At 39.8% G+C, this 13,733-nt stretch overlaps 1 protein-coding gene across 2 annotated transcripts in view; it reads left to right on the top strand.

Moving 5' to 3' along the window:
• Nucleotides 1-13,733, top strand: part of si:dkey-122a22.2 — a 33,176-nt gene that overhangs the window by 4,345 nt on the left and 15,098 nt on the right. For both annotated transcript variants that reach the window (XR_006824432.1, XM_046044912.1), the window contains exons 7-8: nucleotides 2,110-2,184; nucleotides 13,331-13,469. Coding sequence is in view for 1 of the 2 variants with exons in the window: in XM_046044912.1 (XP_045900868.1) it covers nucleotides 2,110-2,184; nucleotides 13,331-13,469 (214 nt within the window). In the remaining variant the exon portion in view is untranslated. The remainder of the gene's footprint in view (nucleotides 1-2,109; nucleotides 2,185-13,330; nucleotides 13,470-13,733) is intronic.

Here is a 13,733-nt window from a genome sequence, read left to right as displayed (position 1 = left end):
ATGGGAGAAAGTCATGTGGTCAGATGAGACCAAAATAGAACTTTTTGGTCATAATTCCACTAACCGTGTTTGGAGGAAGAAGAATGATGAGTACCATCCCAGGAACACCATCCCTACTGTGAAGCATGGGGGTGGTAGCATCATGCTTTGGGGGTGTTTTTCTGCACATGGGACAGGGCGACTGCACTGTATTAAGGAGAGGATGACCGGGGCCATGTATTGCGAGATTTTGGGGAACAACCTCCTTCCCTCAGTTAGAGCATTGAAGATGGGTCGAGGCCGGGTCTTCCAACATGACAATGACCCGAAGCACACAGCCAGGATAACCAAGGAGTGGCTCTGGAAGAAGCATATCAAGGTTCTGGCGTGGCCTAGCCAGTCTCCAGACCTAAACCCAATAGAGAATCTTTGGAGGGAGCTCAAACTCCGTGTTTCTCAGCGACAGCCCAGAAACCTGACTGATCTAGAGAAGATCTGTGGGGAGGAGTGGGCCAAAATCCCTCCTGCAGTGTGTGCAAACCTGGTGAAAAACTACAGGAAACGTTTGACCTCTGTAATTGCAAACAAAGGCTACAAATGCTAATATTAACATTGATTTTCTCAGGTGTTCAAATACTTATTTGCAGCTGTATCATACAAATAGTTAAAAAATCATACATTGTGATTTCTGGATTTTATTTTATTTTTTTAGATTATGTCTCTCACAGTGGACATGCACCTACGATGACAATTTCAGACCCCTCCATGATTTCTAAGTGGGAGAACTTGCAAAATAGCAGGGTGTTCAAATACTTATTTTCCTCACTGTATATCTCGGCCTGGGGCTTGCCTTGAAGGCTAAATATTTATAACAGAAAGCATTACAAACTGCTTGGAGTTTGAAAGATGTGATTTACCAGACAAGCAGGATGAGAATTAATCATTATGGGAAATGTAGGATCCTGAGCTCTAGGAGCACAACCCATAGTAGGGACTTGCATCTCATCCTCACCTACTTAAATTTTGGCCATTCTTTTTTCATCTGTAGCCCTGTAAGCTTTTTAAAAGTGCATTACTAAATTGCTTAAATACTACTAACCGGTGCCAAAATGAAATTACTGACACAAGCAAAATTTGTATTTTTATTGGTTTATTTAACAGGGACAGTGCACTTTAATAAACATTGCTGTAACTTCACTAGAGTTGCTCAAATAAATACACATACAAATGGATGAAAGAAATGACCTAATGACTCACTCTGGCACATTAAAAACAAGGCCACAAACAAAAAAGACATACATACAGGTATGCTATATTTTGCTGTTAGTAAATCTACCAAGTGTCTGAATTTAGAACCTTTAATTTAATAAAGTGGGTGAGTTGGTGCAGTATTTTTTGTTCACAGTTGTTATAGCTCTGTTTGGGAATATAAATGTATTATTTTTTTTATTAAACCTTTATTTAACCAGGCAGGAACTTAAGAACTTAAGGTGTACGTGTGGTCAATAAAAGTGGCTTTTTATTTATTTTAATAGGTATTTCCCACGATTGAACACAGTAAATGATAAGTACAAATTAACGCTATAAGACTTGTGCTTTCCAGCATGATTTACTATTTACTAAAAAGTTGCTTTGACACAATCTCAACATCACTCACATAAGACGTAAAATAAAAAATCGGTAGTCTGGAAATTGCTTTATAACATATGGCATGCAGTGCCTCCCAAACACACACTTAACAAAATCTATTCCAGTGTCCATTCCCATCATCTCCCATTACTCAGCCATCTCAGAGACAACATAGTGATTAACATGAGAAGTAGCCCGTACCAGGGATGAAAGATTTTGTATTTAATCAAGCATGATGTTGCTGCCGTTAAGAGAGAAAATGAACTAGTGGTGAGTGGATGACACCTGTCCAAATGGAAATATTGCCACTGGAACTGGTATACGTGTGGTCATCTATCTGTGGGGACAGAGGACAGACGAATCTACTGAAAGACTGACCAGATGACACCATCCATCTCACACTCATTACAGCCAAGGCAGGGGTGGTGCGGTAAAGTGGACAAGAGCAGTCAATGAGTCTTACTTCATCTGAGTTTGTGTGTGTCCTCCCTTTGTCCTCAGGCAAGTGTCAGACCTGGTGCTGATTGATCCCATCCCAGAGGACGTTTTTGAGGAGGACCAGTGGAAAGACTACTGGTGAGTTTATAGCTGCTTTCAGGGGGGTAGGAAGGAGAGAAGTGGGGGAAAAAGTGGAGGAAGAGGGAGAATAGAAAGATGCTGAAGATGCAGAAAGTAGGGAGGGATGTGAAAAAGTGGAATGTAAAAGAAGATTGAGAAAAGAGGAGCTTGGAAAGGAGCAAGGAGGACGATAGGAAGCTCTGAGGGACAGATAAAGACAGGGAAGAGGAGAAGAAAATAGGAAATGTATCAAGAAAAAGAGGATTAGCATGAGGAGATTGGGAGGCAGCAACGCTAGCGTGTTTCACGAGTCAAACTCCAAACTCTTCCCTTATTGGCCTTTATGGTGAGAAGAGTTGATTATCTTTGCAGGGTGGGGCTCATTATCATGATTAATTGGAGGCCAAAGAAACTAATTAGCTGATCGCACCCTTTTAGCGTGAAACAGATGAGGGGAGATCGAGGGTTGTGGTGGTGGTCGGGACTGAGTGACAGAGAGTGTAATAACACTGCTTTAATCCTCCAGGCAAGATATATGTCAAGTGGTAGTAATTGTCACAGCATATATCTCATTATGCTTTCATTATCATAGGGGGGGGGGGGATTATTAATGATAACTGGGAGTGAAGAGGAGGAATATTGTTGGAAGTGTCAATTATGCAACACTAACACTATCTCAGATTGTTTACAAGTACAGCAAGCATGTCATGTGTTATCATTAAAAGGTATTTCACTGCTGAGGAGACAATAATTAATCCATTATATCATTTAGAAAACCACGCTAAGCTTTAGGTTGTAGCTGACAGCCGAGCAGCGATGGCTACATAATGAACAAATCTCTGGAGTGTGTCTGTCCTGTGTTTTTTGTCAATTGAAAGTGAAAAACTACAACAAAAGGAAAACAATTCCACCCAATGAAATACAGCTTATTTCTCTTACGGTGTTTACAAAATACTACCTATTTCACTGGATGTAAAACATAACATCAGTCAAAATTACACTATTCCTAACTATACTAATACCAGCATGCCATTGGGATCATGCATTTTTCCATTTAATTATTTCTTGTGTGCTACACATGTTCTGTTCATCCGTACAGCGATTAATACATTAATGTACCCCTTTAACAGAAATACAATGACCTTTTTTCCTTTAGTCCTGAACTTTTGTTTCAACTTTCAGTTAATTAGTTTTTGACCGTATGCATGATTTGTGCTGTTTTAAAATCTACCAAGTCTGTGAATTTTAGAGCCTTTAATTTAAAACAGTGGGTCAGTTGTTGGATAGTGGTAGTAGTTTTTATACAGTTCTTATAGCCCTCTTCGGAAGTATAAAATTTGATTTGTATTTGATTTATATGTATTTCCCTTTACTTGAGCGCAGTAAATAATATAATGAAGCATAAGTATGTTGCTTTGTAAATTTGTTGCAAAAATAAAGCTCCAAATATGATGAATTTAGTATTTCTTAAATTCAGAGATAATTAGTTAAAATCAAAACCAACTCCAAAATCAGGTTTTTACCAAACAAAATAAGATGAAATAAATGTGTTCATCTGCAAAACAACTTTGTGTTTCGCATTCGCCTTCAAAATAAGGCTCAGTCTGCTTTATTTAAGATCAAGAAATACCCCGAATGTTCATTGTCTTTTATTGCAGCAGGTATTTCCTTCTCAAGTGCCCTCAATGCCAGCAAAGCGGATCTAAGAGTTTAAAAAACATATTTCTGTTCACATAATGTAATATTTTGTGATGTCATCTAGAAACACAAACAGGGAGATAATATGCACTTAGAGATCACAGAAAATAAATAAAGTTAAATCCAGTAATCTTATTTTGGGCATGACTTCATGACTTAGTGCATCTGTAGTTCCGTCCACCAATATTAGCTCACGGCTTATATAAGCATGAGTCAAGCCAGATAAGAAATGGATCCTTGAAAATTGCCTAATTTGTACGTGACTCAAAGTGGAGCAGCACCATTTATCAGGGGTATGTGTCCAATTATCCTCTGATTAATAGGCATTCATTTCTCTGAGTACATGACAGTGCAGCCACTATCTAATTATTCTGTGGGAACGTAATGGAGTAATGAAATGAACTTAGGTTTACTTCATAACATTTATTTTGTCATTGGTGCCGGATTTCCACGGTGTAGTAAAAATGGAAACTGGAATGGGGATTTACAGTATGAAGTCGATTTAAGAGATGTGGCACCACAGCTTCCTGTGCCGCTGGCTTTCTTTGACTAGCTTTTCCTCCTCATTTTTGGTCTATTTTTTTCATTCACCATGGCTGCATGTCGGTGTGTATTTCTTTCTCTTAGACACGGGTTTATTAGCTGTCGGAGGCCTTACAGTATTTGGTACACAAGATAAGAAATGCAGAAGGGAGCAGGGCTGCACCTGAGCAGGATTGTTGGAGACCGTATCAGCTTTGCACTGGGACTGGAGGATTTACACATCAAAGACCTGCTCATTAACAGAGGCTCACTCCCAAAATTAGTTCTGTTACATCCTACAAAATGAATCGCCACCATCTCCTGAGGATGGTATTTCTGCGTGCTTGTGTGTGCGCTTATGAATGTGTGAGTGTAGGCGTTTGCTTATGTGCACTTGTTGTAAGGGGTCAACTTTCTTATTTGGGATTTTCCTCTGCACCTATTTTCTGACCGATCAAGTGATTCATTGATTAACCAATAATGGAAATAATCAGTAGTTGCAGCCCGACATTAGGGGCCAAGTCGACACACTTCTGGCCACATAGTGTTCTGTTTATAATAATTAGGCTTTCTGGATTCTCAAAGAGACCGTCCCTGGTTAGAGATTTCAGATGGAATTTGACAAATGCCTTCAAAGGTTATAATAAATATCACTAAGGAAATTGCTCTTATAATTCTTTCATCTTGTGTTTTAAAAGAAGGAATTTAGCTGTACATTTACACACTCAAGCGTGTGTGTCTCCTGTCTTTCTGCAGCTGAGTGTGTTTGTGTGTGGAGTATAAAACTAATTTACCCCATGGGGAATATGTTTGCTCAGAGAGCAGAAACAGTGGGGAACACTCTCGTCTAATGGGATGGTCCTTACAATTTAATGAATGCTGATTGATTGGCAAACTCCCCGTTTTAATGTACCATTACTGTGTTTAGTGCAACTCGGCCCTCACAGGAGCACCACTTGAAAGTCTCCTCATCCCTTTCCTCTGCGTCTGAGTTCTTTTAAGTGTTAGTCATCAGTCATAATTTGAATAATTTGAGTTTGATGCTGAGGCACAAAGTCTTTAGTTAAGGTCTGTATACAGGTACGTAGCAAAAGAATATCAAGTGAGATTGTTTTAGCTTATATGTGTATGCAAGCTATATATATCCGCTGTTTATGTTTGTGTAGATATATGGTGCATTCTGGAGGGGGTGTGTGAGGTGACGAGTCTGTCAGTGCAGGCCTAACAGCTGTGGGAGCAGGCCTGCATAATCCTACCTGTCATTAATATGCTCAGCACACAAACATGTACAGTATAAACTGTCTGTATACATATCACACACACTCCCAACAGTTACCCGCACAGCTTGCTGCAGCGTGTAGCAGATAGACATGTTTTGCGGCTCACCTGGAGCCTTCTATGTATGACAGGCAGCGTGTGACACTTGATGGACGACTGTTCAGAGTCTCACAACTGCTGCATCTGGTTTGATTTCTAAGCCAGACAGCGTTTATTATGAGGACATAAGGAGTGTTTCTATCCTTCCTCACAGCACTTTGTTAGCGGGTAGATGTACAGGCTTAACAATTTTCTCATCTCTTCTCTCGTCTCCTCTGTACTGTACCTTCCATTGTTGAGATATATAAACATTTTAATACTCGGATGCTACAGTAGTTAATCTAACACCATAAGTGGCATTATGTAATCTGTTAGTGTTCGCTTTCTCTCTCGCTCTCTCTGCCTTGATTGGTAAACTAGCAGTCAGTGATGGCATATGCAGTCTCCCCCTCAGAGCCCATTCGCTTTCACTGTGAGCTGCGGTCAATAACCCACTGGAGCACAGCCCTGCTCTAAACCCCTCCTTAGGGATCCTTGGCTAAGATTGGCAGCAATCACCCAGCCATGGGCCGATGGATGGAGGGAGGGAGGGAAAGAGGGAGATAGAGGAATGAAGGGAAAAAGAGAAACAGAAAAAAAGTTGAGACAGCTGAAATAAAATGAAGCAGTATGACCAAAGCCTGACAAAAGCTATGGCGCAGAGACTGTTGATTAACTTCAACTAATACAAATGTTTTAAAAAATTCTCTTCGATCATCTTTTGGCACAAAATTAGTTAAAAATAAACTGCATGATTGATATGAAAGACATTTGGTGTAAAATGTAAAGCAGTTTTCAATAGAGAATAAATTGTGATATACTATATATGTGTGCGTTATAGTATGTTATGTGTACTTATAGTTCAGTTCAGTTTCTGTATCTGACCCTGCAGGCTTCAACAGCGTGCGATTCATTATGCTTCACAATGCGGTGCCCCTCCCTGATACCTCCCCATTCATTCAGAGACTCCCAGACGAGTCAGGAATCACAATTAATTGTAATTAGAACCACTGTAAGCATAACTATTGCTCTTGCGTTCTACTAATGAAGCAGGGCTGCTGTGGCCCCTGTGTATTTACCCCAGTGTAATCTATAGTATTGATGCAGGGAGGAAGACTGAGAGCAGAAGAGGGATGCTGGAATCAGCCTGACGTCGGCTGTGGTGCTTGAGTGACACCTTGTGTTAATACTGGGTATTACACCTTCAAGTTGGGGATTTCACCTTTATGTTTCAGTTGTCTTGTATTTGGGCAGTTTAGAAGTTCTGCTTCTACTCTATTTAAATGATTTGTAAATACCTATGTTGCGTTTTTCACAACCACACATACAGTATGATCAGTCTCCACTGAGCAATATGAAGTGTAAAACATAGCCTGGTTCCAGACCTCTGAACTGAATTGCTTTAGATTTGTTTAGCTATTCAAATAGTGAATGAATGAAGTGAAACAAAATGGCAATTAAGTCTGATTATCAGGCTAGTAATGAAGAATGCAGATATGCTACTAAAATGGAATGTACAATAATTATGGTAGCTGGAATACATTTTCAACTGTCCTTGAGTATTCATAAAAACAGAATCAGCACAATTTATATCAGATACCAATCAGATAATTAAACAGAATGCAACCAGAATGCATTTACTGTATCAAGGAACAGCAGTAAATTTGTTGCAAGATTAAAGCTCTCCAAAAACCATTTTTCTGCTCCTTGTTGGCGTAAAGTATGAAGTTTAATGATTCCCATGGGGAAACTGGGCTATTACAACCACACAACTACAAAAAGGTATAACAATCCAACATATAAACACATGATTAAATAGTGAAGGAATACAATCGAGCGCAATTTGAGTCTCATATGAATTTCCTTTTTAATTTGTGAGATTGTTTTGTTCTTGAAAATGAGAAAAATGTGATACCAAACTGTAGTGTCTGTGTTCCAAGCAATGACTTTAAAATTACTTTTTTACTCTGGTATGATTGTATAGTGTAGGCCTAATGTCAGTGTTGATTCGTTGGCTGTGTTTCATGAAGGCCAGAGGAAGATGTAAAGTTTGATCTGAGTTGCAACAGTGTGTTTTACTGTGTCACAGATAAAGCCTGCATAAAAAATGTGGCAAGGATCATGAAAAGGTCACTCTCTCTGGGTCTGATTTCAAAAGTTTTCACAGTTTATTGAATTCTGAAAACTAGGGCAGTGTTAAAATTTGTGACAGGCTATTGCCTTTTAAAATGTTTGTCAGTGTAAAAAATCACTATATTCTTAAATTTGCTGCAGGATCTTTTGTTAAAGAGGTGGTATTATGCTTTTTGCCTTTTTCCGTCTCCTTTATTGAATTATGTATCTTTTTTTGTGCATGTAATAGGGTTGCAAAGTGAAAAAGCCCAAAGTCCACCCCAACCACTGCTCCTGAACTGGCTGAAAACAGCTCATTTGTAGTCCAGTTTGTAGTTTTCAAGCAAAATGCGCGTCTTATAACGCTCGCCAAGCAGCTATTCCGCCCTCAAAATCACCGGTGGAATAACACTGAGCTGCAGCACACACCTCTCCTCTCCCTTCCAAACAATAGCTACCCTCCAGGCAGTCAGTGGACATAAAGATGTTACTGTGATGTAGAGACAGAGCTCCGTTATAACTTTATGGATGAAAGATACTTTTGTTACAGATTAATTACTCACCGTTCTTAAACTCTATCTCCAGTCCATGTTTCTCAGCTGGTAAGGGGATATACAGCTGAACCGATGTTTACGGGCTTCTCACTGACCTGCCCTTCTCTGCTTCTGCTTGGCTAGTAGTCCTTAACTAGGAACTGCGCAAGTCTAACTCCCAACAAAGATCATTAGAGACAAGATGTATCACTACATGTGGAAAAAAAATCTATATTAGTACCACTTTTTCCATTGTGGTCTGTCGCAGAAATGCACTGCACTCATCAAAATTGATGATGTTGGTCCCAGTGTCACCATACAGTGTCGCTTTTTCAACAACCTAGATCCTAGACCTTACACATTCTTACATGTTCACTTTGTGGGATGCTCCACGTATTAGGTCGTTAAGTTACTGTAGTTGAAGAGAGTTGAAACTGCAGTCCTCCCTCCTGAGGGCCCCTGTTCTGTGAGCCAATGGGGTTTGAGCATGAGTAATAGGGTTCCATTATATTTAGTAAGCTATGTAAACGTTCACTTATTTCACCTTAGTAGTCCACCAAAATCTGTTTATGAGGCGAGAAATAAGCAATCCAGTTGCTGAATCTTCACTCAGATCTTACGCCTATTATTTAAAAGTTTGTTTTGAGTTAGCGTGTTAGCTAACACTGGCATACAGTCTGTGGATTATACAGTCTATGGGTACCTCATTGGCTGCCAGCGTCTAGCTTTCCAACAAATGCCGTTCTAATAAACCAGGTGTAGTCAGCAACTAGAACACTGTACTTTGTTTTTCATTTTCCTGAGTTGTTACCCAGTCAGCAATGATGTGTATAGGCCTATTCTGGACGTGAATCCTATTACAGCGAAGCATTACCTGCCCTACTCTTCTTCTGATTGGCTTAGCCGGACGATGACGTTTCTGACGTAGTCCTCCCTAAAAAAACAACAAAAAAAAAACAGGCAAATAAGCTCAAAATTGTTGTACCATAATAATTTCTTCTGAAGGCAGTCCATTTGTTCACAGCAGCAACTCATTCATGAATAAACGTTTTTGTATGTTTATAACTACCGGGGTCCATCTGGGTCATTTCACTGAACATTAGTAAGGTCTGATGAATCTATTGTCTACACATAAATCCTTGGAAGGGGTGATCTAGTGTTATTATGCTTAGTCATGGCTTACCGCCATTTCAAACACACACATTCGCCATAGTAGGATTTGCAAATTTGCATTCTAGACTTCATAGCCAGTAACATTGTATTGCGTATTTTGTTAAAACACGTATTTAGGACCGTTTTCATCAGACTCTGAAAACTCTTAGAAAACAACGCAAAGAATGGCCTTCTCATCAGCCAGAGTTGCATTACTTGCGTTACACAACAGGGTGTTCAACTTGACACTGTTTCCCGTTTAAATAACTGTTTTGTTATGTTTTGTCTGTGCTAAATACACTCCTGGTCTGAGGGGTCTGAGAAGAGAGGTCTGAAAAGGGACTGAGGTGATGCAGTTGGATGCTTTTGCCTCGACAAACCAACACATTAAATACCTATATCATTATCAATAAAATCATTCAAAGTAATAATAATTATAGCTTTTATTTCATCACTTTATTAATTTAGATAATGACACTCAAATACACTACAATAAAACCAGTCAAACATAGTTACATAAAATAAATAAATACAAAATACATATGCAGGGGAGTATACTCACACTAACTTCACTGGTCGGATGTGTCTGACTAGAAGGTCACTCATATGTTATGTATCCTGGTATTTCACATACAAATTTTTAAAACTTACAGTTTTGTCTTGATTTCAACACTATCTTTTGCTTCTTCAAGACTACATTTTACTGTGTGAAACCATTTGAGACTTACGTACTACAAATTGATTGTGGGATTATGGCCTTGTGTCATCCTTCATGTAAAATTTGAAGTTAAATGTTCTGCTCGCTGTGATGAATCTTGATGCTAACAAATCATTGACGATTAGGAATCTTCCAAATACGGTCAAATTGTCCTGCCTGTGGAGAGTTGTGGGCCTCATCATGTACCTGACCACGTCTGTGTGCCCTCCTTTTTGTGGTAGTCTCTGGAAGTCTTTGCGGGAACCGCTTTTTTGAAAAATGTTCCTTCGGCGTAATAGTTAGTTGAGCCTCGTGTAATAGTCCGTGTTTAAATGTTCTCTTCTCATTGTAATATTTGGCAGAAGCTCGTGTAATAGTTCGTGTTTTGTGTGTGAGCAGGCTCTCAGGTAACAGAGGCCCTGCATATGAAATGAGATGGTAATGAGGAGGAAGAGGGGAGCCTTATCACTACAGGGCCAAATTCCGACAGTGAATTGCGCAGTTGTAACAAAAGTAACAGAGCGTCCATTCAGCCTGCACTAATCCAGATGGGAAAGTCAAACAGCAGAAAGTCCACGGCACAAACTCATTTCATCACTTTATTAATTTAGATATTGCCTCCTCGCTCCTGTGGGGAGGGAAAAAAGAGCCCCTCTGAAATGACCAACATCGGTGAGGCGTTTTGCTCTACATGGTTCCCCCACTTCGTCTCCTCCCGTTATCTGTTTAATTCATCCCGCCAATCTTGGCTGTCTTTACCCACTAAATTTCCCTTTGACACGCATGCCTTGCTTCGCATAATCCTCACTCCGGGGCAGAATTAAAAATGGAAAAAAGAGGAGGGAATAGGACAGGTGGCTGGAGAATCCTTGAAATAATGTTCAATGCCAGACCCAGGAATGATTTGACCAGATTCGAACTTGGGGGCTGATAGGGAGAGAGTTTTTTCTCCCTTTATTTTTGGAATCAAGGGGTAAGAAAAGGGTGACAGGTGGAAAATGTGCAGAGACTGCGAAGTCCCTTTAGAGCCAGGTCGAAGAGTCAGTTCTAAATTGTGGTGCCAGAATGACTTCGGGGGAAAACTGTGGAAAGGAAGATGAAAATGTCAAAATGTCACTCTCTGGAGGCCTGATTTGGAAAGTTTTTTCTGTCTACTTGAAGACTAAAAATTAGAACAGGCCCCTTTCCTTCCCCCCTTCTGCGTATATCTGTTATTGGCCTGTATGTATTGTCTCTTTGCCATGATTGTGGCAGATATGTTATCTTTACATAGCCATTTGTAGCAGTTGAACACCCATCCTCCGCTGTTATCTGACCAATCAGCGCTGACATGCTTTGTCAGAGCTTGATATTTCAAGCTTCAGTTCTTTGGGTAGCGATGTCATATCAACAACAGATGAAATGGGTTATTTTACACATGAAAAGTGTATATTTATGATATGATCAGTATAACTGCAGTGAAGCAGCGCTGAAGACTGCCTGCATGTTACAGTATACTGTAATACAGAGTGAACAGCCATGCTAACAGCTCTGTGAGGTTGCTTAAAGACATCGTGAGCAATGTACAAAGTCAAATTCCTCGTACATGTACACATACCTGGCGAATAAAACTGATTCTGAAAATGCTCACAATGACAATGTTGAACGCTGATAATCAGCAAGTAATGTTTCCCATGTTTATCATGGGCTAACATTTGTTAATTACACTGTGTGTATCTTTACTGCTACTATCAAATACATTTATTTATTTATTTTTTTTTTTAGAAAGTTATCTAAATTAACCTTCATTAACATATTTGTTTGTACTTTATAGCAACCAATCAATCACTATTGAGAAATTTTACTGAAAAAACACAAATGTCAACCTCGCGGCGGCACCAAAGTCAATAAGCGTCATCCCCTGTCCACTAAGAAAGCATCTTCTGCCAATCTATTCGGATATTTTATTCATAGTCAAATATCAGATATTGAAATTTAATGTAGTATTGAATATAATAGAAAGAAACCGATGGCACATAGGGGCCCAGTGATTTAAGTCTGGCCCAGATCAGGAGTAAAACTGAGACGGCGAGTGTTTCCTGGTGCAGGGTGGGCTGATCTACAGTGTGTTGGCTGCATGTAGGGGCAGGCAGCGCGGTGCGGCGAGGACGGCAGCAGGCGCACGGCACTATTGATTGGGCTCCGCAGGCTGAGACCAGCCAATTCAGAGCACCAGTGAGCCGAGACCGATTGGGCCTCCTGAGTTACAAAATCCCACCAGCTCTTCTTCTCTCATCTGCCAAAAAAAGTGTATTTCTCATTCCCCAGGCAAATGTTTTCATAGAGAAAGTTTGAAATTTGGGTTGGAGAAAGAACGGAGGAAGACAATATTATAAATGTTTTAGCTTGAGTCACTGTTATTGTGATCATAAAAATCCCCCATGTCGTTGTAATAGAGCCATTCAAAACTTGAGCTTGTTGTTGAGCAGCACAAATTAAGTCTAACTTGATCAATTTCAGCTGCCTTATGTAGACTATAGATAAGACTATTGGAAAACAAATGATAGAAATTTATGCTGGCATTGAGGGTTACACTTTAAAGCCGCACTGTTCGATTTTCTTGATGTTAACATTTCATCAAATTCCTACAGACAATTATCACCAAATTCTGCAGTCTTCCTTATTTCTTTGGTTTCTTTTGGCATCTATTAACACATTACTTTGGTTTTACTGCCCGCAAACTGTCTACAACATTGCTCAGCAGAAGCTGGTGGCTGTTTTCAATGAAAAAGCTCTGATAACCTGGTGCCACAAACAAACGTAGCTAATGACGAGCAAGAGAGTCAAACTTTAATCCCTCAAATGAATGCTGACATATTAATGGATTCTCCGTGTCTGCATGAGCTGTAAATAGGCAGTTATTTGCTAAAATGTTAGCTAAAATGCCTTCATAACACTATAATATGTCAATATTTTTAGCATCTCCTGCTGCACACAAGTGGCCAAAAATCAATGAATGCAGCTTTTAAAACCAGCAGTTCAAATCGTTAAACTGTTAGACTTCAGTTTGTCTCGTTCTAAAGTTTTATGAGCGTGAATTTTTGTATTTCTTCAGGTATGGTAAGCTGTTGCCCTCCCTCCAAACCAGGCAATTTTCGGCAGCTACAGGGCTGAGCCGCATTTTGATTATCCTTGGGGCCATCGAACCAACTATTAAAGGAGAAAATGTCTCAGAGGAGGTCATCCAGCGCCAGGTCAGGCTAATGTGCACCCACACACACACACACACACACACACACACACACGATGCATACGATGAAAGGTTATGAGACAAAAAAATAAAAACTAAAGAATAAAGCTGCAGAAATCTTTTTTTTTTAAATTGACACAGCAGGTCAGGGGTGATTTAGTGTTGAATATAACATACGTCATCAGGGTAGGAAGGTGCTATCCTGCCATATACTTAGCCTCTGTTCCTCTGCTCAGACTGCTCAGCTTTTGTTAACCTGGTTAGAAAT

The sequence above is a fragment of the Micropterus dolomieu genome, linkage group LG03 (assembly GCF_021292245.1).
Source record: "Micropterus dolomieu isolate WLL.071019.BEF.003 ecotype Adirondacks linkage group LG03, ASM2129224v1, whole genome shotgun sequence".
Lineage (NCBI taxonomy): Eukaryota > Metazoa > Chordata > Actinopteri > Centrarchiformes > Centrarchidae > Micropterus > Micropterus dolomieu.
This window is presented reverse-complemented; position numbering and strand designations above follow the sequence as displayed.